Here is a 24,157-nt window from a genome sequence, read left to right on the forward strand (position 1 = left end):
TCCAATTTGTCATTAGATGGCAATCCCTTCCATATATGACTAGAATTTGATCACTTCTCACAGCCCCATACTACCTTGGTCCAAGTCACTATCAACTGTACCTTGATGGTTCTAGTAGTCTCCTGACTAATCTGTTTCTACCCTGGCTCCTATACATTCTATTCCCAAGATAGCAGAAAGAATGATCCCATTAAAATATAAATTAGATGTCATTCTGTTTCTCAAAACCATTCACTGATTCCTTATCTCACTGGGTAAAAACCAATGTCATTATTAATGACCCAGAGGATCCTGCATTGTATCGATGTATCACCTCTCTAATTACAACTCACCCTACTGACTGAGAACCATAAGTCTTTTTTCTCTACCCTGAGTACACCTGGATTCCTACCAGGGTCTTTGAATTTGTCTGGAATACTCTCCCCTCACATAGCTACATGCCCTAGTCCTCATTTCATTCAAATCTTTACTCAAATGTTACCTGATAATTCTATTTAAAACTGCAAAACCTTGCCTCTACATCTCCTGCCAACATTTTTTATCCTCCTTCCCTGAACTTTTTCTTAAACTTTTGTATTACCAATATGCCATATAATTTACTTATTTATTGTCCTCTCCTCCCAAGGATACCGATTGTTTGAGGGTCAGAGTTTTTGTTTTGTTTACAGCTATGTCTCATTGTATAGAACAATGTACATGGTAGGCAATCAAATACATGTTGAATGAAGTAATGAAATGAATGAATGATAATACAGTACTTCTAAAGAATGAGTAGTTAGCAGAATCAAATAAGAGAGGAAAAGAGGGTTTGAAAATCTGGATATAGATTATATTTAGGTAGAAAGGATTTATGGTTGATAAGCAAAATTTATAATAGCTATTGGCAGAGAAGACCTGTGTATTTTGTCCCTCTCACTTTTTATGTTTATTTTATCATCATTTCCCTTGATATTTTCTCCTTTCTACTGTGATAAACTCTGATAATGCCACCATTATTGGAGGACATTAGAAGAAAAGAGGCCTTCATGGTGTAGGCTACTGGTTTATAAACCTGAGAGAACATTCCCTCTTGACCTAAGCTGAGAAGATAGGTCAGTAGCTTGGCAAGAAGAGTTGTGTTGTAGGAATGTATTATTATTATTATTATTTTTTTTGTCTGAGTCAACATTTTTTTTTTTTTGTTAGCAGAATTTCTTTTCTTCTTAATCTCTATTAGGGAATATGAATTTGCTCATTCACATTTAAGACAACCAAGTGTCAGAATAAAGCTATACATGCAAGTGAAAATGAGTAAGTTAATAAGTGCCATTAAGGCCTCTGCTGAACTTATTTAAAAAAAACTTTTTTTAATGTTTATTTATTTTTGAGAAATAGAACACGAGTGGGGGAGAGGCAGAGAGGGAGACACACACACAGAATTCGAAGCAGGCTCCAGGCTCCAAGCTGTCAGCACAGAGCCTGATGCAGGGATCGAACCCACAACTGTGAGATCATGACCTGTGCTGAAACTGGACGCTTAACTGACTGAGCCACCGAGGCACCCCAAGGCCTCTCCTGAATTTAAAATACAGTTATTATGATTTTGCAAACAACTAACATAAAATCCAAAACTGATTTAAAAGAAAAATTATCTGTATTCCCACTTATGAGTCCAAAAACTTTTATATATGGCTGAAGAGAATTCTGAACATTCGTGATTAAAAGCATTACTTCTCTTTTATGAGATTTCTGAAGAAAACTAGTCATTGCATACCCAAAAGAGAAATGTAAATCTTGTTGTTGTGGTTTTTAAAGTTTATTTATTTTGGGAGGGAGAGAGAGAGAGATCATGGGAGAGATAGAGAGAGGAAGGGGGAGAAAGAGAAGAGAGAGATCATGGGAGAGGAAAGGGAGAGGAGGAGAAAGAATCCTAAGCAGGTTCCACGCTGTCAGCACTGAGCCCCACGCGGGGCTCGATCCTATGAACCATGAGATCTGACTTGAGTTGAAATCAAGAGTTGGTCACTTAACTGACTGAGCCACCTAGGCACTCTGTTGTTGTTGTTTTTTTAAATTAAATGTCCATCAAACAAGGTATACTAACCTTCTCTTGTAGAGTTGGCTGAAAGTGCTGAACCTTTCCAGATCCCTGTAAGGACTGCCAAATGTTGCAAAATTCATCATCATCTTTACTAGGTACCTGGCAAAGCACAAAAAATTTCTTAAGGAAGTGAAACACAAAAAAATTAAGATTCATATTAAAAAATAAAATTAATTCACTAAAGTTAATTAGCAGTAGACAGGATCTTAACTTCCGTTATCTGAAATCTCAGTTCTTTTTTCTGGAGCTCAGTAATCATAAAAATATTCTATTGGAGTGAAAATGGCCTTCATCATATGTAACTAGTTTTGAATGGTTTTACTGAAAAGTAAAATGTTTATTTCCTTATTTTTGCGAGACAAAGAGAGCACAAATGGGGTAGGGGCAGACCGAGAAAGGGAGACACAGAATCCGAAATAGGCTCCAGGCTCTGAGCTGTCAGCACAGAGCCTGATGTGGGGCTTGAAGTCACGAACTGTGAGATCATGACCTGAGCCAAAGTCAGACACTTAACTGGCTGAGCCACCCAGGTGCCCCAATTGAAAAATATTTAAAGCATGACAAATGCTATGGATTATACTAAATCAATATCCCTACGAAAATATTTTTTTTGCCTTCCAATGTACTGATATATTATCTCATTCAAACTAGTATCTAATGATTTTATTCTTAAAATCTTCCTCTTACACAAAAGCATCTAATAGATTAAAAATCACCTATTACTTATGGGGAACTGATTTTGTTCAGATTAAACTCTGAAAAAATATGCACCAAAATTTAATAGTGGTTACCTATGAAATTTGAGAGTATTTTTGCTTCTGTTTCCTTTGCTCTTATCTCCTTATCTGTGTTTTCTAAACAGTCTATAATGAACACATATTACTTGGATTAAAGTGAGGTTAAGATAAAAAAAAAATGTGATTAAGATTTGGGGACATGGAATAAGGTTAAGTGTCTCTCACAAAACAATTCAATTTTGTCCCCAGAAAGATAAAATAAAGTAAATCACCCATGAGTTGCATAGTAGAAACTTGTAAATAACTTTCAATAAATTTAATTCTCTCCCTGTTAACGTTTCAAATTCATGTTATTTCGTAGTAGATATAACATTTGAGTTATATAAGAAAAAAATGGAAACGTTAGTTTCAAAGGTAAATATATGAAAACAAAACATTCTCAAGCTATTTAAAAAATGTGTTTCTTCCTTAATGTAATTAATTTTATAACAGAGGTAGAATGCTATCAGTAGCACTCTTTACTAGTCCATTCTTAAAATAAATCTGAAATTGATTTGAACTAAAATTTTTTTAAAAACTAAGTCAAATGTTTGACTTAGTAATGTTTCCACTTACAAAGTCTGCCTGTGATTTGTAAGGGGCAGAAAGAAATGAGACTAAGCGCCTTACTTGAGTAGGAACAAAAAGTGATTGCGGGGAATGGTTCAGGCCTCCCAAATGCCCAGAGGAAATTGATGAATTTGAGCTATAGTGATTCACAGCTGGTTGTGGTTTCACAATGGCTGTCAACTTCTGATTTCCAGTTTCAGAGCGACTCCCATGAGAAAGATTCACCAAGGCACTTGTTGGCAGTCGATAACCTCTACCAGGTGAGCACCTAAAAGTAAACAGTTATTTCAGGGGGAAATAATACTAAATGTGTTAGGGAGCAGACAAATCAAATTATTTTTGGGTGGACAGTCAGTCCATAATCTGAATTAATAAACGTTACTCTTAAATTCAGCAGAGGAACCTGAAATCATAGAAAGATCTCAATTTATAAGAGGATACATTTCTGAAAAGTTTCTGAATAGACTACTCAGTGCTACCAAGTGGGGGAACAACTCTTCTACAGGTGTAGTGTGCAAGGGATGTGTGTATGTGTAAGTTTGCTCTCAGAAGGCTGGCAACAAAATATCTGAGTATAACTAAAAATTTATGAATTAAATGTCAAGCTTCTTTTAAAAACTGGGTTGTACAGTTTGGTTTATGAAAGACCAGGAGATACTCAAATGCGGCACTGTTCTCAGTGGACCTCTCCCTACACAGTAGGGTAAATGTTAACTTTGATCACATTTGTCTCCTGATCAATTGCTGAGTCTAGCCCTTTTTTATCCTCACCTTCCCATCTTAAAGTTATGGACCCAGGAAGGCTTAATAGACAAGTATTTGTGATTTCCTTCCTTCCTAGCCTTAACAAAAATATTAGATATTAAAATAAATCTTCTCTTGTCAAAAGTTCTTAACTCTATTATGCACTTTTTCTAAGAATATAATCCTCTTATATGAAGAGATGATGGAGTAGAATTATTTTATGACAAATCTTTATATGATTTGTAGAAAATATGTTCATGAGAACTATACTTAAAGATTCTGCATTATAGAAATGAATGCACAGGTAATCTTTTACATAGCTCTCTATCAGTAAAGAAATCCAGTGCCTCTACCTAGGAGTGAAAAAAAAGACACTGAGAAAAAAGTTAATCATCTTAAAAATGTATCTTCTAAGTTGCTGGGCTAAGGTTACTGGTGATCAAACATTTTCATGAAAAATAAAATCAGATATGAGATCCAGACTCTGCTGCTGCATTTGAAGATTGTAGACAGTTAAAGTCTTTCAGTAACAGGCACATTTGAGTTGTAAAACAACAGTAATAGCATTCTGAGGGTTACTTGGAAAAGGACTGACCATAGTGATTTTATGCAAATAAGCTAAACAAGGGGTGCCTGGGTGGCTCATTTGGTTAAGTGTTCGACTCTAGATCTTGGCTCAGATCTCAGGGTCATGAGTTCAAGCCCTGTCTTGGGCTCCATGCTGGGTGTGGAGCCTACTTTTAAAAAGAAAAGAGACTAAACCAGAGTAATCAATTTTTTATTTAATTAGTCACTAATCAAAATAGAGGAGAAAAAGAAACTAAGCTAATTCAGTTTAGCTTTCCAGCTAGTTTCTAGAAGGGAGACAGGAAACTGGAAAGGACTTCATTTAATCCTCACAAGAATCTAGTGAAGTATGTACCTTCATTATAAATGAGGAAATTGAGGGTCAGAATGCTTTTAACTACCTACTCAAGGTAACTCAAAGAATAAGTGAGAGAACCCATTCCATGTACCTTTCATTCTATCATAATCCTTTTTCCTGTACATTTTCTATCAGTGCTTCCCCCAAATAAATAAAACTCACCCATATTAATTTAAACAAAAAATCCAATTCTCTTCCTTTAAACCTGCTAACCTCCAGTTATCTTTTCTCTCCTTCATGGTCAAACTTCTCAAGGGTCAGCTCAATTTCCTGCCTCCTCAAACCACCTGAGTCTGGCTTCAGCATCCACAATTACACTAAAATACAAATCTGATCATGTCACAGCTTTGATTTTGATGACTTCACATTGCTTTAAGGATGAAGATCAAGATACCAAAATCTTAACATGTCCTCAAAGTTGCTTACAAGTTCCTGCAGTGTGGTTCTTGCTTTTCTCTTTTACTCTAATCTTGTTAAAGTTCAGACACACTTGCATTTTTTTTTTTTTGAATGACTGAATAGGTCCTTTGTTGTATGTTGTTATTTCTTCTTCATGACCACTTACCATTCTTCTTTCCTCTTCCTCCAGTTAGCTATTATTCATTCTTTAAGTCTCATCTTAAATACTTGTCAAGAAGGCTTTCTAGGATTCTCAGGACAAGTTATACTCTTATAGAAACCTGAACTTTTCCTTCCCAGCACTTCTCACATTTTAACTAAATAACTAATATTATAATCAGTTACACAATTATCTCCTCCACTAAAATGAAAGCTCTGTGAAAGTAGAAAGCATGTCTGTCTTACTCATTGCTACCTTCCCTGGTAGCAAGTATGATGTCTTGCATATAAGAGGAATTCAAAACGCGGACAAATAAGTAAAGTCACTGGTCACATGTTCATATTCACAAAGTATAATTATCATCAGGAAATACAAACCTTATTGTTAAGCCTCCGGGAAATTCTTCATCAAATAATACTTCAAATAGTACATCAGCTTCTCTGTTAGCTGTGAAAAAAAATAGATTTAAAAATCATATAATGAAAAATCAGCTTGTAAGTTTTTGAACTGTGAGAAACATTAATTACAATTATCAAAAAGTAGTGGAGGGGAATACACAAATGAAAAAATACAGATTACTTTACCGGTATTAATTTAAAGCAAAATAATATTCTAAATTATATGCTTTGGGAAGATTAATTATGTTTTTCTCTCTGCTTTTGTCTATGTTTGAAATTATTCATAATAAGGGGAGGGGCCAACATGGCAGAGAAGTAGGGGTATCTGAAGTTCCCTCCTCTCTCAAACAGAGCAAGGTTGAAGCTAAAGGACTTTGAACTCCAAGAGTCTGGGAGGCAAAGAGACAGTAGCTTCCAGGAAACCACCAGGACAACCTGATGGGCCAGAGGTGTGTGACTGCGAACTGGGAGAGATAAATTGAACGGAGGGGAGGGATCCCCTTCTGCAGAGAGACAAAGGACAAGAAAGAGAGGCTGGGGAAGCATAGGACTGTATCTGGACAAGAGAAAAACCATGGACCTGGACAGAGAAAGGGCCAATCTCTAATTGAGGGGCTTTCTCTGGACTGGGCTGGCTGCCTGGATCATGCACCTGGGTAGGAGGGGAGTCAGCCCCAGGTTCGGTGGCTAGGTCAGGGGCACAGTCCACAGTGGGAGAAAGTGATCCTCTCCCTGGAGTGCTGTGGGACAGGACAAAGCCTGCCTGCCTCTGCCAGTCAGAGAGTGGCACTCCCCCAGTACCAGGGCACATGAAGCAGGAGTTTGAATCCCAGGCAAGCGCCAGGGCACAGGAGTCGGCCGGGCAGGACAAACTGCCTTGGTTGCACCCATGGCACAGTGAGGACGGCTTAAACAGAATGGTTTGGGACACCTGGTCTGTGGAGGAGAGACTGGGGCGTTGTCATTTTTCTCCCCATTACCAACAAGGTGGGGCTTCAGGCATCGGCCGTAGGGCCCACAGTGGAGATGTGACCTGCCTAAACCAAACCACACTCCTCTGCACCTGGTAACTGCATATCTGCTGGAACGGGATTGACGCTGACAGACAGCACCAGACAGCCCCTCCTCCAGACCAGTGCTCTTGCACTGCCTGGTTTAATTCTCAGATAATTCTTATTTATAGATATGTTCTTCCTTCCTTTTCTCCTTCTTATCTCTTCCCTCCTCTATTCTGGTTACTCTGGTTATTGGTGTGTTTAAGCAGACATATTTAATCCATTCTCTTGATACATGTTCCACACCTCCTTTATTCTCTTCTCTCTCTCTCTGAATTAAGCCATATAGTTTCTGTCTGGACAATTTTCTTTTTCCCCCATTTCCTACTTTATTTTCCTTTCTCTCTCTCTCTCTCTGGATTAAGCTGTATAGTTTCTCTGGTCAACTTTTATTTTTTCTTTTTCCCCACCCCTGTCATTTCTTTGTATGGGATAAGGCCTCTTCTATCAGCACCGCTTCCACCATGTTGTTTACTTGTAGCTGGTGTTTCTGGCTTTTTGTTTTTGGGTTTTTTGTTTATTTGTGTGCTTGTTTTTGTTTTCTGTTTGTTTTTGTTTGTTTTCCTTTCCAGGGCTACTTTAACGAATAAATCAAAGCACACCTGGTGGAGGGTTCAAAACATCACTACGGACAGGGAGATAAAGTAACCAAAGTCACAACAACAGAGAGCAAGTAACACTCTCCAAAAAAACATCTTCTACAGGGCCAGGCCCTGGACAATGTATGACCCCTCTTTAATATGGTAGTGTTTGCAGGTGCAGGACACATAACAAGCTTTTATTTTTTATTTTTTTTAAATTTTTTTTTTCAACATTTTTTATTTATTTTTGGGACAGAGAGAGACAGAGCATGAACGGGGGAGGGGCAGAGAGAGAGGGAGACACAGAATCGGAAACAGGCTCCAGGCTCCGAGCCATCAGCCCAGAGCCTGACGCGGGGCTCGAACTCACGGACCGCGAGATCGTGACCTGGCTGAAGTCGGACGCTTAACCGACTGCGCCACCCAGGCGCCCCATAACAAGCTTTTAAAACACACACATAAAGGACAAAAAACTAGCCAAAATGACAAAATGGAAAAATTCTCAAAAGAAATTCCAGGAAGAAATGACAGCTAAAGAATTTCTCAAAATAGATATAAACAATATATGTGAACAAGAATTTAGAATAATAGTCATAAGATCAATTGCTGGACTTGAAAAAAGCATAGAAGACAGGAGAGAATCTATTGCTACAGAGATCAAGGAACTGAAAAATAGTCATGATAAATTAAAAAATGTTGTAAATGAGGTGCAAAATAAACTACAGGAGGTGACAGTGAGAAATGATGAGGCAGAGGGGAGAATAGGTGAAATAGAAGATAAAATTATGGAAAAAGATGAAGCTGAGAAAGAGAGATAAAAAAAATTCTGGATCATGAAGGGAGAATTAGAGAACTAAGTGATTCAATGAAATAGAACAATATCTATATCATAGGAGTTCCAGAAGAAGAAGAGACAAAGGGGCCAAAGGTGTGCTTGAACAAATCATAGCTGAGAACTTCCCCAATGTGGGGAAGGAAACAGACATTGAAATCCAGGAGGCACAGAGAACTCCCTTTAGATGTAACTTGAATTGATCTTCTGCACAACATATCACAGTGAAACTGGCAAAATACAAAGACAAAGAGAGAATTCTGAAAGCAGCTAGGGATAAATGGGCCTTAACTTACAAGGGTAGACATAAGGGTAGTAGCAGACCTATCTACTGAAACTTGGCAGGCCAGAAAGGAGTGGCAGGAAATTTTCAATGTGATGAATAGGAAAAACATGCAGCCAAGAATCCTCTATCCAGCAAGCCTGTCACTCAGAATAGAAGAAGAGATAAAGGTTTTCCCAAACAAAAACTGAAGGAATTCATCACCACTAAACCAGCACTACAAGAGATCCTAAGGGGGACTCTGTGAGTATTGCAAAGACCACCAAGGACCAGAGCCATCACTACAAGCACAAAACCTACAGACAACACAAGACTCTAAAACCGTATCTTTTAATAATAACACTGAATGTAAATGAACTAAATGCTCCAATCAAAAGACACAGGGTATCAGAATGGATAAAAAAAATAAGACCCAACTATTTGCTGTCTACAAGAGATCCATTTTAGACCTGAGGACACCTTCAGGTTGAAAGTGAGGGGATGGAGAACCATCTATCATGCTACTGGAAGTCAAAAGAAAGCTGGAGTAGCCATACTTATATCAGACAAACTAGATTTTATTTTATTTTATTTTTCAATATATGAAATTTATTGTCAAATTGGTTTCCATACAACACCCAGTGCTCATCCCAAAAGGTGCCCTCCTCAATACCCATCATCCACCCTCCCCTCCCTCCCACCCTCCATCAACACTCAGTTTGTTCTCAGTTTTTAAGAGTCTCTTATGCTTTGGCTCTCTCCCACTCTAACCTCTTTTTTTTTTTTTTTCCTTCCCCTCCCCCATGGGTTTCTGTTAAGTTTCTCAGGATCCACATAAGAGTGAAAACATATGGTATCTGTCTTTCTCTGTATGGCTTATTTCACTTAACATCACACTCTCCAGTTCCATCCACGTTGCTACAAAGGGCCATATTTCGTTCTTTCTCATTGCCATGTAGTATTCCATTGTGTATATAAACCACAATTTCTTTATCCATTCATCAGCTGATGGACATTTAGGCTCTTTCCACAATTTGGCTATTGTTGAGAGTGCTGCTATAAACATTGGGGTACAAGTGCCCCTATGCATCAGTACTCCTGTATCCCTTGGGTAAATTCCTAGCAGTGCTATTGCTGGGTCATAGTGTAGGTCTATTTTTAATTTTCTGAGGAACAGACAAACTAGATTTTAAACTAAAGACTGTAACAAGAGATGAAGAAGGGCATTATATAATAATTAAGGGGTCTATCCATAAAGAAGAGCTAACAATTATAAATATTTATGCACCAAATTTGGAATCACCCAAATATATAAGAAAATTAATCATAAACATAAGCAATCTTATTGATAAAAATGTGGTAATTACAGGGGACTTTAATACTCCATTTACAACAATGGATAGATCATCTAGACAGAAAATCAATAAAGAAACAATGGCTCTGAATGATATACTGGACCAGACGGACTTGACAGATATACTTAGAACTTTTCATCCTAAAGCAGCAGAATATACATTCTTCTCAAGTGCACAAGGAATATTCTCCAAGATAGATCACATACTGGGTCACAAAACAACCCTCAACAAATACAAAAGAACTGAGATCATACCATGCATACTTTCAGATGACAATGCTATGAAACTTGAAATCAACCACAGGAAAAAGTCTGGAAAACCTCCAAATGCATGAAAGTTAAAGAACATCCTACTAAAGGATGAATGGGTCAACCAGGCAATTAAAGAAGACATTTGAAAATATATGTAAACAAATGAAAATGACAATACAACACTCCAAACCCTTTGGGATGCAGCAAAGGTAGTCCTAAGGGGAAAATACACTGCAATCCAAGCCTACCTCAAGAAACAAGAAAAATCCCAAATACAAAATCTAACAGCACACCTAAAGGAACTAGAAGCAGAACAATAAAGAAATCCCAAACCCAGCAGAAGAGAAAGAATAAAGATCAGAGCAGAAATAAATAATATAGAATCCAAAAAAAACCACAAAAAAAACAAAACAAAAAAAAACCACAGTAGAAAAGATCAATGAAGAGTTATTTTTTTTGAAAAAATAAACAAAATTGATAAACCCCTAGCCAGACTTCTCAAAAAGAGAGATGACCCAAATAGATAAAATCATGAATGAAAATGGATTTATCACTACCAACCCCTCAGAAATACAAGCAAGGATCAGAGAATATTATGAAAAATTATATGCCAACAAACTGGACAACCTGGAAGAAATGGACAAATTCCTAGACACCCACACACTACCAAAACTCAAACGGGAAGAAATAGAAAATTTGAACAGACCCATAACTAGTGAAGAAATTGAATCAGTTATCAAAAATCTCCCAACGGGGGCACCTGGGTGACTCACTCAGTTAAGCTTCTCACTTCAGCTCAGGTCATGACCTCACGGCTTGTGAGTTTGAGCCCCACCCTGGGCTTTGTGCTGACAGCTCGGAGCATGGAGCCTGCTTCCAATCTGTGTCTCCCTTTTTCTCTGCCCCTCTCCTGCTCATGCTCTGTCTCTTTCTCTCAAATATAAATAAATGTTAAAACAAAAAAAAAATTAATTAAAAACAAAACAAAACATCTCCCAACAAATAAGAGTCCTGGACCAGATGGCTTCCCTGAGGAATTCTACCAGACATTTAAAGCAGAGATAATACCTATCTTTCTCAAGCTATTCCAAAAAATAGAAATGGAAGGAAAACTTATGGACTCATTCTATGAAGCCCACATTACCTTGATTCCTAAACCTGAGAGAGATCCCACAAAAAGGAGAACTACAGGCCAATATCCCTGATGAACATGGATGCAAAAATTCTCAACAAGATACTAGCAAACTGAATTCAACAACATATAAAAAGAATTCTTCATCATGATCAAGTGGGATTCATTCTTGGGCTGCAGGGCTGGTTCAATATTTGCAAATCAATCAATGTGATACATCACATTAATAAAAGAAAGGATAAGAACCATATAATCCTGTCAACAGATGTAGAAAAACCATTTGACAGGGGCGCCTGGGTGGCGCAGTCGGTTAAGCGTCCGACTTCAGCCAGGTCACGATCTCGCAGTCCGTGAGTCCAGGCTGAGTCTGAGTCCAGGCTCAGAGCCTGGAGCCTGTTTCCGCTTCTGTGCCTCCCTCTCTCTCTGCCCCTCCCCCGTTCATGCTCTGTCTCTCTCTGTCCCAAAAATAAATAAAAAACGTTGAAAAAAAAAATTAAAAAAAAAAAAAAAAAAAAAGAAAAACCATTTGACAAAATACAACAACGTTTAATAAAAACCCTCAAGAAATTCGGGATAGAACGAACATACTTAAACATCATAAAAGCCATATATGAAAAGCCAGCAGCTAATATCATCCTCAATGGGGAAAAACCGAGAGCTTTCCTGCTGAGATCAGGAACACGACAGGGATGTCCACTCTCACCACTGTTGTTTAACATAGTATTGAAAACCCTAGCACCAGCAATCAGACAACAAAATAGAATAAAAGGCCATCAAAATTGGCAAAGAAGAAGTCAAACTTTCACTTTTTGCAGACAACATGGAAAACCCGAAAGACTGACTAAAAGACTTCCAGAACTGATACATGAATTCAGCAAAGTCGCAAGGTACAAAATCAATGTACAGAAATCGGTTGCATTTTTATACACCAATAATGAAGCAACACAAAGAGAAATAAAGAAACTGATCCCATTTACAATCGCACCAAGAACCATAAGATACCTGGGAATAAACCTAACTAAAGATGTAAAAGACCTGTATGCTGAAAACTATAGAAAGCTTATGAAGGAAATTGAAGAAGACACAAAAAAATGGAAAAGCATTCCATGTTCATGGATTGGAAGAATAAATATTGTCAAAATGTCAATACTACCCAAAGCAATCTACACATTCAATGCAATATCAATCAAAATTGCACCAGCATTCTTCTCAAAGCTAGAACAAACAATCCTTAAATTTGTATGGAACCACAAAAGACCCTGAATAGCCAAAGTAATATTGAAGAAGAAAACCAAAGTGGGAGGCATCGCAATCCCAGACTTTAGCCTCTACTACAAAGCTGTAGTCATCAAGACAGTATGGTATTGGCACAAAAACAGACACATAGAACAATAAAATAGAATAGAGAACCCAGAAATGGACCCACAAATGTATGGCCAACTGATCTTTCACAAAGCAGCAAAGAGTATCTAATGCAAAAAAAGACAGTATCTTCAGCAAATGGTGCTGGAAAAACTGGACAGTGACATTTAGAAGAATGAAACTGGACCACTTTCTTACACCATACACAAAGATAAATTCAAAATGGATGAAAGACCTAAATGTGAGACATGAAACCATCCAAATCCTAGAGGAGAAAGCAGGCAATGACCTCTTTGACCTTGGCTGCAGCAACTTCTTACTAGACATGTCTCTGGAGGCAAGGGAAACAAAAGCAAAAATGAACTATTGGGGCCTTTGGAGTTTGCAGTTTTGGAAGGCCTTGCAGTAAGACAGATAAAAGATGACAAAGATCTGAAAACATCATAGTTTATTTAATAAAAGGAAGAGAATGGAGAGAACAGAAATATTATTAGATAGAATTGGCAGGGGTCTGTGACCTGCGTAGATAAAAAGGATGGAGACACCAAAGATGACTCCAAGGTTCTGGCTGAGATGACTTGGTCGATTATGGATGTCATAACTGAGATATGAGACACATGAGAAAGATTGCAATAAATTTAGATAGGAACAGAGAAGAATACATTTGGCAGAGAGGCTGATGAGATTTATCTGGCAAGATTAAATTTATCCAAAATGCCAAGGTAAAGTGAAATAATTAGCTATAATAACGTTTTGAACTCTAAGCCCAAATTAATAATACAGTCACATTACTTGAGAATTGACTAACCCTCCCACTCCCCTCCATCTCCCTCTCTTTTTTTTTCTCCACCCTTCCCCTACTCCTTTCCACTTTATTGGTTCTGTTTCTCTGGAAAACCCTAACATAATATCTGATAATATCCTAGCCTGTGGTAGGAGTGGAGGGATGTCTGTATTTTTTATTAAAAAGGACTAGGCAAAAATGAACTATTGGGGCCTTTGGAGTTTGCAGTTTTGAAGGTCTGGCAGTAAGACAGATCCTTTACTGCCCAGCCAAAACCAAGTCTGCAGAGCTCATCCAGTGTCCAACATCCAGCTGTACCTTTTAACCTGACCCTTTTACTTGAAATCTAAACTCAAGAAAGTGAGGCTCAATGAGAGGCAGGAGTTTCTCCTCTGAAGGCTTAAAGCTCACCTTCTAGGTTTCCATTCCCCATCTGAGGGAGGGGCCATTTCTCAGAAGATTATTAAGATTGTAAAAGATATGAGGATTGTTCACTCCCTCTAGTAAAGATGACTATGGAGATGAGGTCTCAGCTGAGGACAGTAATGACAAATACTCCCCTTTTTATTCCATGTCCATGGCAGACATAGTTAAAAATCAATGACAAAGCTCTTTCCCACTCAGCATAGATACAGTTTTAAAATCCTTCTCAAGACAAAATCCCAAGCAGTCACTATTACAGATAGGAGTGGTCAGAAGAAAGGAAACTTCTACATTATCAGGGTCCCAAGACAACTTGACTAGAAAACAATCCAATAAGCTCAGTATTTGAACAGCTGATGCATGGGGTTGAACAGATAGCAGCAGGGGCTTGTTGTTTCATTACACCCATCTGACCCTTACCATTCCTCGCCCAAACAATCACACCAAGGTTGAGTGCCTGAGACAAGAAAGGACAGTGCTGCCAACACCCTGACCCCTTGGCACCTGATATGTTGCTTCATGCTACTTTGACTTTTTTTGGAATCTATGCTGCAAAGCAGCTCATGCCAGGCATCCCTCTGAGGCACATTTAGATCCTTAGTTGCTTCTTCCTTTTTCCCTCCATTTTCTCATATTTTTCTTTTTAATAAAAAATACACAACATAAAATTTACCATCTTAATGATTTTTAAGTGTGCAATACAGTTAACTATGTACATTATTGCTCTCTGCTTAGATATAAGACACTTAATTTGTGTTTTACTTTACAATACAGATGCAGTTGAAGACACACCAAGTACTGAGATATTACCCCCTTTAATTCCTATGATGGTGCCCCGAAGGCCAACTGGAACTGAAAAGTTCTCTCTCACATTTACCACACGGTCAAAAAGACGAAATTCTGCATCTCGATCAGGAATGACTCCATGTTGCTGTTCTAAAGGCTGAAGAGAAGAAAGCTTTAATTATTATTAACTCTAATTTGAAATAGTTTTTCTATTACTATAACAAAAACATTGTGTTCTTTCTACACTTTCAAAGTAAAAACAACTTTGAATTCTTTGATAGGAAACTTACTCTGTACAGCAAATGGGGCTTCACTGTCACTCGTACCTTCTTATTATTCTTTCTTTGCTGAAGAAAAAAAATGTTTAAATATTTAAAAACATAAAATTATAAAATTGTTATTTGACTTTATATTAAAAATATAAAATTATTATTCATTTGGACATGATTATATTTAAAAAGCCAAATGAGTAAAAGAATATTTGAAGTTCTTCAGATGCAGCAAGGAGGAATAATACATACTTAAAAATTTTTTTTAATTAAATTTTTGTTGAAGTATAAGACACAGAAAAATGCAAAGTTGTATGCATACAGCCTGTGAATTTTTATGAGCTTATCTATGTATAACCATACTGAGTTCAAGAGAGAACATTAGTAAGCACAACATAAGAACTCCTGTATTCCCTCCCAGTTAAACTACCATTCCACAAAATAATCTTGTTTCTAACACAAAAGATTAGATTTATCTTTTGGAACTTTATGTAAATATTATCCTACTCAAATACTTTTTTACTCTAAAAAGAATTATATCTGATGGCCAATGAAGATTTATATTAAAGGAAAAAAAGGTATGAAGTACTGATCTATGACATTACTGTGGGTTTTCTGGCTACTTATTAAAATTAAGGTGGCATTCATTTAACAAAGTCCTTGCTTTTGGAATCTTTCATGACATTGGCTTTGATGTTTGAATTTTTTGATCATCTGACAAATGCCTGAAGAAGACTTTTGTCCCATCTTTACTCCTTGTTAATTTTGTGAACTCACACTCAAATTAAGCATCAGCTTCCTTTTACTGTAAGATAGAAATATTATTACCTGTTCTATCATAGTTTATATCCATTGCAATCCATAACTACCATTCACATTAAATATTTTTAAAATGAATTCTCATCTACTAAGAAAAATGGCAGCAGTTTACTTATACGGCAGCCCCTATCTTTAGAACATAGTTTATGGAAATAAGCACAAAAGGCATAAAACAGCTCTAAGCTAGAGGCCATACAGTAGAGTTCATGTATTTATATATTGTAAAATGCTCAAGCCTTTAAATGGAGCCTGTTATCTTTTATTACAAAGATATTTGATTTATTCTTTCAAATGAATCTTTACTGAGTTCCATTTACATGCCATGTATTAATCTGGGTGCTAAGGATAAAACTGTGACCTATTCCTTTAGTCTACTTAGAGAGACATACAAGAAATAAGGAAAATATATAGTATGTTTGATGGTAGAAAGCACAGAGAAAAATAAAGCAGGTAAAGGGGATCAGCAGTGTGTAGAGAGGTCACGATTTTAAACAGAATGAATAGGGGCGCCTGGGTGGCTCAGTCAGTTAAGTGTCTGACTTCGGCTCAGGTCATGACCTCATGGTTTAGTTCATGAATTGGAGCCCTGAGTCAGGCTCTGTGCTGACAGTTCACAGCCTGGAGCCTGTTTTGGATTCTGTGTCTCCCTCTATCTCTCTCTGCCCCTTCCCTGCTCATGCTCTCTCAAAAATAACTAACATTAAAAACAAACAAACTAGAATGAATAATGAAGGCAGTACAGACAAGATGTCTATGCTTCCAGACCACAGCACACTAAGACTAATAGGGTACAAGTTATGCCCACTGACAACAGCAAAAGGAGAAAAAAATAAATTTATTTAAGGTGTGGTTTTTTTTTGTTTTTTTGGGAGAGAGAGAGAGAGAGAGAGAGCGAGCATGAGCGGGGGGAGGGGCAGAGAGAGAGAGGGAAAGAGAATCCCAAGCAGGCTTCACACTGTCAGTGCAGAGCCTGATGTGGGGCTTGATCTCACAAACTGTGAGATTATGACCTGAGCTGAAGTCAGGCACTTAAATGACTGAGCCACCCAAGTGCCCCCAAAATAAAAGAAATTTAAAGTAATTTAAAAAAGCAGACACCAATCCTGGGCCTAGAGTACTGCATGTGAAAAAAAAACAACACTCTAAGCACTCTAAACACTCTAATACCTCTAAGCACTGATTAGAGGACATGGCAATCAAACCTGATTCATCAGGCAAATTTTAAACAGGAATTTTCACAATAGGCTCCAACCACAGCTGCTAAATGAAAAGTTCTGGGGTCTGGCTACTCAAAATGTGATTACTTGGGAACTCGTTAGAAATGCAGAATCTCAAGCCTCATCATAGAACTAGTGAAACAGATGGGCGCCTGGGTGGCGCAGTCGGTTAAGCGTCCGACTTCAGCCAGGTCACGATCTCGCGGTCCGTGAGTTCGAGCCCCGCGTCGGGCTCTGGGCTGATGGCTCAGAGCCTGGAGCCTGTTTCCGATTCTGTGTCTCCCTCTCTCTCTGCCCCTCCCCCGTTCATGCTCTGTCTCTCTCTGTCCCAAAAATAAATAAAAAACGTTGAAAAAAAAAAAATTTTTAAGAACTAGTGAAACAGAATCCGTGTTTTAACAAATCCTCCAGTGACTCATTTGCACACTAAAGCATGAGAAGTATTGCTGTAGGGGTGGAATCCAGAATACACTTGTTAAAAAGATCCTTTAGTAATTTTGATAATTAGCTGAGTTTGGGAACCACTGCCCAATAAGAAAACTACTGATAATTCTAATGAAGATCCTACATTATAAAGAAAAAGTTTAATTATGTTCAGAATGTTCTATTTATTTTTTTAGCTTTTTTCTCCTTTTCTCTATTATCCTAATAACATTATAACACTAAAAAGAAAAAAAAAGCCACTCCTTGACAGCACCTCCTTAACACATTAACTGGTTTTAAAAAAATTCCTGTCTTAAACTATATGCACACACATCTAAAAAGTGTTGCAACCAAACAATAGACTATAAATTTGTATATACATCTTTTGTTTGTAAAGTAAGGGGAAAATGTGTAAAGCATTTTAGAAAGTTCTGCATCCAAATGGATTAAAATAAAATTTGGGGGCTTAAAGTAATTAACCTTTACTAAGTAGAAAACTCATTTCAAATACAATGCTGTGCAAATATATTTTATCTTAGGATGAAAGATAATTTTTTAAAAATACAGGTTAAAAAAGAAATGCAGGTTTCTATCCTTAGATATCTGAGTGTGAATGACCTTTCAAAAACTCAAACTCGTGGCTTTAAGCCTTATATTTTCTTCGTAAAGAGAAAAAGTGTCATCCAGTAGTCATTTTCTAGACTGTCTTCACAGCTCTTGAGTATGTGATAAAAGAATTCAAATAATAATAGCCAAGCATCATTTAGGCATTAAAAATAGGCAATATTAGAAGGAGTTTACATGTCCTAACTTAGTTAATCCTTTTGACGACCCTATGAAGTAGGTACTATTTTATTCTCATTTTACCAATGAGGTAGTAGAGGCATGGAAAGGTTAAGTATCTTGTCTCAGGTTGTAAGTATTGAAAGAGGAATGGGGGAAGATGGTTTCAGAGCCCATTTCTAAACTTACTCTGCTATCAAGAGTAATTTGTTAGCAAAACAACATCATTTTAATAAAAAGGCAAATGTGTGGAAAATAAAATCAAAAGTTAAAAAAAGGAATATAATCAGACATAAATTAGAATCACTGAGTTCACGTTTTATTTGGTTGAAACACAAATGAATTATTTGTAGAATGATATACAGTCCATTTAATTTCAAATCTCATCAATCATCTTGGTTACTAAAAATTAGTACCTTGCACTTTTCGACTTCTTCCTCAATTTTCTCAACAATAGCTGCATCCAGAATTTGTAAATCACAAGAAGAACGAGACAGAGTACTGACAGGATGTCCCTTTAGCCAAGTAATAATTTCTTGAACTTTCTCGGCACTACATTAAAAACAACAATTTTTTCACATTGATTAAAACTTTCTGAGGGTTTATACAAAGAGCCTAATATAAATTTTCTGAAGGCTGTGAATTATAAAAGACATCAAATACATAATTAATGATCACTAAAATTAATTGGGATTATAAATCTAATATAAACATGGACATATTACTTCTCAGTAATTTAAAAAAAAACACAAAATTTGGGGCACCTGCCTGGCTCAGTTAGGAGAGCATGCAACTCTTAATCTCAGGGTCGTGAGTTCCAACCCCATGTTGGGTGTGGAGACTACTTACATAAATAAAACTTAAAGTGAAGTAAAATAAAATAAAATTATCACAAAATTAATTTAAAAGTACTTTACTGATACAAAGGATATAAAAATTATATGAAGATCTTAAAACAAACAAAAATATATCTATAAATATAAAATTCTTCCCACAAAAGTAATAAAATTCTTGATCAACTAGCTGCTGTACATTTCACTGGAACCACTAAGTTGAACTATGAGGCAATAAATAACCACAAATTTTGCTTACCCATTCTCATTTTCTCCAGGCCAAATATCATCTTCATAGAACACATCCTCTTGGCTGTTTTTGGCTATATAACTAAATAGTTCTGGAGCTCTAGCCAAACAAACAAAAATACTACTTAGAATATATATATGGCTAACTCCACATAAACTTCCTATTATTTGATTTTGGATCTTAAGGAGACATATAAAATACACTGAGAGTTGATTATTACACAGATTATTAACAAAGAATAGAGACTAAATGATTTAGTAAATGATTTAGTAAATGAAGACTAAATGATTACTAAACTGTAATAAACTTTAGTTACTTATAAACTTTAATTACTGACTCTAACTGTTCTTAGATCCTAATGACAGGTGATAAGTGGACAAAACAAAAATCTACAGGTTCATTTTCTAATTTTCATAACAAAACTGAAGCATCCCATAATAAAATTAAAATACATTAAAAGTTTCTTGATATTCCTCAAAACTTCATTGCTTCCTGAATATTGCAGGACTTTTAAATACATAGCAGATTGAATACATGTGCTTAATTTTTGCTCACTGCCCAACCTATTACAAGAAGAGTAAAGTATAAAAAAGGACATAGACCCAGAAAGGCATGAAAAAGGGAAGTGGAGAGTCTGATAGCATATATGAATTGTTAACAAAATTTTAGAAACTGGAAACTGGATGGGTAAGTATCAACTGGTCTGAAACATAGGGAAAGCTGTACCCTAACCCCCAGTGTGAGAAGTCAAAAAGCTAGATGATTTAAACTGTGCAAGTCTGCAAAAGCTCAGGAATTATGTGCTCTAGGTACATTTTTATTTATTTATTTATTTTTTTACATTTATTTATTTTTGAGAAACAGAGTGAGACAAAGCGTGAGCGGGGGAGGGGCAGAGAGAGAGAAGGAGACATAGAATTTGAAGCAGGCTCCAGGCTCTGAGCAAGCGGTCAGCACAGAGCCTGATGCGGGGCTTGAACCCATTAACTGTAAGATCATAACTTGAGCCGAAGTCACACGCTCAACCAAATGAGCCACCCAGGCGCCCCTCTAGGTACATTTTAATGGTGCAGTATGGGAGGGTTGAAGTTAAGTAAGCTTTTAGGTGAATATTTTGTATAATAAGCAGCTAGATGATTATGTGATTACTCACCTTCACCCCAGCACAAGACCTGTCTGTAGTTTATCTTTTAGAGAGGCTGAACAGGGGATGCTCTAGCTTTAGATATGCAAGGCACAAGGAGATGGATGGGTAGATGGGGGATGAGGAGATGAGGAGATGAGAGGGCATTAATGGGAGTGTAACTACTATACAATATGTTGCTAGGAAGCAGGCTAGGAAGTGTAACTTCTTTAAGAAGCAGACCCTGAGACTGGACATAAGCATGCAGAAAGTTTATCAGAGAGCTCTTGTGGAATCAACACAAGTAGAAGGGAAAGGAAAAAAGGAATGAAGCATCACTGGGTACAGGGAAAAGTTAGGCTCTGATCCATTGTTAAAAAACTCCTTGGTCAGTCCTACAGAGATGTCAAACTAGGATGGCCCTTAAGGATTGTCCTAAACTGGGGCAATGAGGTTGGCTGGGTCTTTACACCTCCTTGTAGATCAGCTGTTGGATCTGTGGGTGTTGTGGGAAGGGGATGTAACTTCAGGTTGAGGCAGTTCTCTTCTGCAAGGCCATTCCTGAAGAGAGCTCACAACTGAGAGCTGGCAGACAGCAGCATTCCAGCTGCCAAATAAATAGGTCCTTTAGTCTTAAAGGGAGGCTTGGAGAGTATATCATAGTATCTACTACATAATAAGATCCTTTTTCCCTGCTTAATTTCCAAAACACTGGAAGTCAGTTTTGTTCCTCACATCTGTCCTCCAAAGAAAAGGCTGGAAGACACTTCTCTAGGAAAACTAGCCAACCCAAGAGAAAAGACACACATATAGGTAGTGATATTTGGAGGTCCTCTGCAGAAATAGCAACGTCCCACCTGAGAAGGCCCACCAAAGCACATTACATTTTCAATCAGCTTTTTGGTGCCTCACTCTTAAATGTGATTAGACACCAAAGAACCACTGGACAAGTTAAAAAAAAAAAAAAGAGCAATTCAGAGAAAACAAAATATAGAGAATAGAAGAAGAAAAACTAAAACTACCATCTTCAGAGAAATAAAACATTTCATTCATTATAAGAACAAGATACTATAAAAAAGGAATGTCAGAGAATTAAGGATGAACTTTTAGAAACTAAAAATAAATCAAATAGAAATAAAAATGATATGATAAAGTTGAAGAAAATCTCCCACAGAGTAGAAGTATAGCAATAAAGAAAATGGGTGAGAAGAGATAAAAAAATTAAGAGGATTAATCCAGAAGTCTATCATCTAACAGAAGTCTCAGAAAGAATAGAAAAAATGGAAAGGAGGCAATTATCAAATAAATATTAGAAATTTTTGGGGCGCCTGGGTGGCGCAGTCGGTTAAGCGTCCGACTTCAGCCAGGTCACGATCTCGCGGTCCGTGAGTTCGAGCCCCGCGTCGGGCTCTGGGCTGATGGCTCGGAGCCTGGAGCCTGTTTCCGATTCTGCGTCTCCCTCTCTCTCTGCCCCTCCCCCGTTCATGCTCTGTCTCTCTCTGTCCCAAAAATAAATAAAAAACGTTGAAAAAAAAAAAAAAAAAAAAGAAATTTTCTCAGAATGGAAGGGCATCGGTTTCAAGTCTGAAAGGACTGAACAGCGAAAAGAAAGAAGATACATACCAAGGCACACTTCATCACATTAAAGAAGGTTTTTTTCACGTTGACTTACTTATTTTGAGACAGAGAGAGAGAGCACGTGTACATGTGGGGGAGGGGGAGAGAGAGAAGGAGAGAGAATCCCAAGGAGGCTCCACGTTGACAGTGCAGACTCTGATGCAGGGTTCAAACTCATGAACTGTGAGATCATGACCTGAGCTGAAATCAAGAGTCAGGGGCTCAAGTGACTGAGCCCATCAGGTGCCCCAACACATCATCACATTATTAAAACAGCACTGGTAAAGGGAAGATGCAAAAAAGATTTCAGAAACTGAAAATAGATCACACACAAAGATTCAGAATCAGAATGGCACAGGACTTTTCACCAGCAAAGGAAACAAGAGCTTTTCAAATTCTGAGGGAAAATAATCTCTCAACTAGGATTCTACACCCAGGCCAGCTATTAATCAAGTCTTCTCAGGGAAGAATAAAGACATTTTCAGACATGCAAGCTTTCTCAGGAAGCTACTGGAGTAAGTGCTCCATCAAAATGGAGACAAACCAGAAAAAAGTAAGATATGAAAGCCAGGAAATAAAGGAATCCTACATAGAAGAATGGTGAGGGAAATTCCTAGAATGGCAGTAAAGAGAAAGTCTAGAACAAGAGCTGTGTGATAGCCCTAGAAAGCAATTAGTTTACGTTGAGGCAGGAAGACAGAAGGTTTTAGGAGGAAGTCTACAAAAAGAAAATGGAACCAAGAGATCTCCTGATCTGTCTGACCATATCAAGTTTTCCAATTATGACACACAGTTTAGGGCCGAATTAGTTATAAGAACACAGACAATAAGCAAATGATTAAACAAGATGTGGAAATCAAAAATGTGTACAAGGGAATGCAACCATAAAACTCTACAAGGTCCATCTGTGACCATTTACATCACCTTAATCAGGTAAACCATAAATACAGATTTATTAAACTATAATGAAAGGGGAAATAAATATACATGTGTGTAGGGAGGTGAGGAAATAGAAAGGGGAGGTAGTAAAAGAGAGCTAAAGTTTCATCTTTCATGGTAGGAACTCAAGGCATATGTTAAGTTGAAAATCATGAAAAGTAGGGTATATACAATGCTTTAAAGAAATACAGAAGTGAACAGAAGAAATAATTACATTTTCAGATGGCAATATGAGATTGAATTGTGTTCCCTCCCCCAAAAAGATTCCAGTACCACTCCTACTACCTTCAGAATGTGACTTCATTTGAAAACAGGGTTTTTATAGAGGTTATAAAATAAAAATGAGGTCTTTAGGGTGGGCTCCAATCCAACATGACCATGTCTTTATGAAAACGGGAATATGGTCACAGAGACAGACGTGCACAGAGGAAAGATGGTGTGAAGACGTACAGGGAAAACACATGTGAAGATGGAGGACAGGAGTAACGCATCTACAAGTTAAGATCAAATGTGTGAGGCTACAAGAAGCTAGCAGAGAGGCATTGAATGGTTCCTTTCCTAGCATCTTCAGAGGAAGCACGGCCCTACCAAACACCTTGATTTTGGACTTCTGGTCTTCAGAAGTGTGAGACAATAAATTTCTGTTGTTTTAAGCCACCTAGTTTGTGGTACTTTGTTACGGCAGCCCTAGTAAATTAGTAAGAGGATCCTAAATACAAGGTTAGAAACTGGTGGAACAATGGAAAGAACATTCAATTAGGAATCAGAAGTAAAGGTATTTCCTCCAAATCTTTGTGACTGAGTAATTCAAGTAACCTTGGTATACAGTTTTGTCATTTTTATCATGAGGAGCTGAGATTTACTGATTTCTTAGACCATTTCAGCATAAAATTCTATAATTTTAGGACAGTAATCTATTATCCAGCTGGAGTTTTAAGACTCAGGAAAATCTACTGTGTGAAGAGCTGTTTTGTTCACCCATACCAATCTTCTTATTACTAACACAGAC

The 24,157-nt window shown here is 37.3% G+C and overlaps 1 protein-coding gene across 2 annotated transcripts in view; it reads right to left on the bottom strand.

Moving 5' to 3' along the window:
- XRN1 (5'-3' exoribonuclease 1) overlaps positions 1-24,157 on the bottom strand; it is a 120,905-nt gene that overhangs the window by 22,310 nt on the left and 74,438 nt on the right. For both annotated transcript variants that reach the window (XM_058730101.1, XM_058730100.1), the window contains exons 26-32: positions 19,479-19,568; positions 18,803-18,938; positions 15,166-15,222; positions 14,900-15,032; positions 6,032-6,101; positions 3,487-3,694; positions 2,084-2,179 (exon numbers count right to left, since the gene is read on the bottom strand). In XM_058730101.1, the coding sequence (XP_058586084.1) occupies positions 2,084-2,179; positions 3,487-3,694; positions 6,032-6,101; positions 14,900-15,032; positions 15,166-15,222; positions 18,803-18,938; positions 19,479-19,568 (790 nt within the window). The remainder of the gene's footprint in view (positions 1-2,083; positions 2,180-3,486; positions 3,695-6,031; positions 6,102-14,899; positions 15,033-15,165; positions 15,223-18,802; positions 18,939-19,478; positions 19,569-24,157) is intronic.

Source organism: Neofelis nebulosa, chromosome 5 (genome assembly GCF_028018385.1).
Source record: "Neofelis nebulosa isolate mNeoNeb1 chromosome 5, mNeoNeb1.pri, whole genome shotgun sequence".
Taxonomy (NCBI): domain Eukaryota; kingdom Metazoa; phylum Chordata; class Mammalia; order Carnivora; family Felidae; genus Neofelis; species Neofelis nebulosa.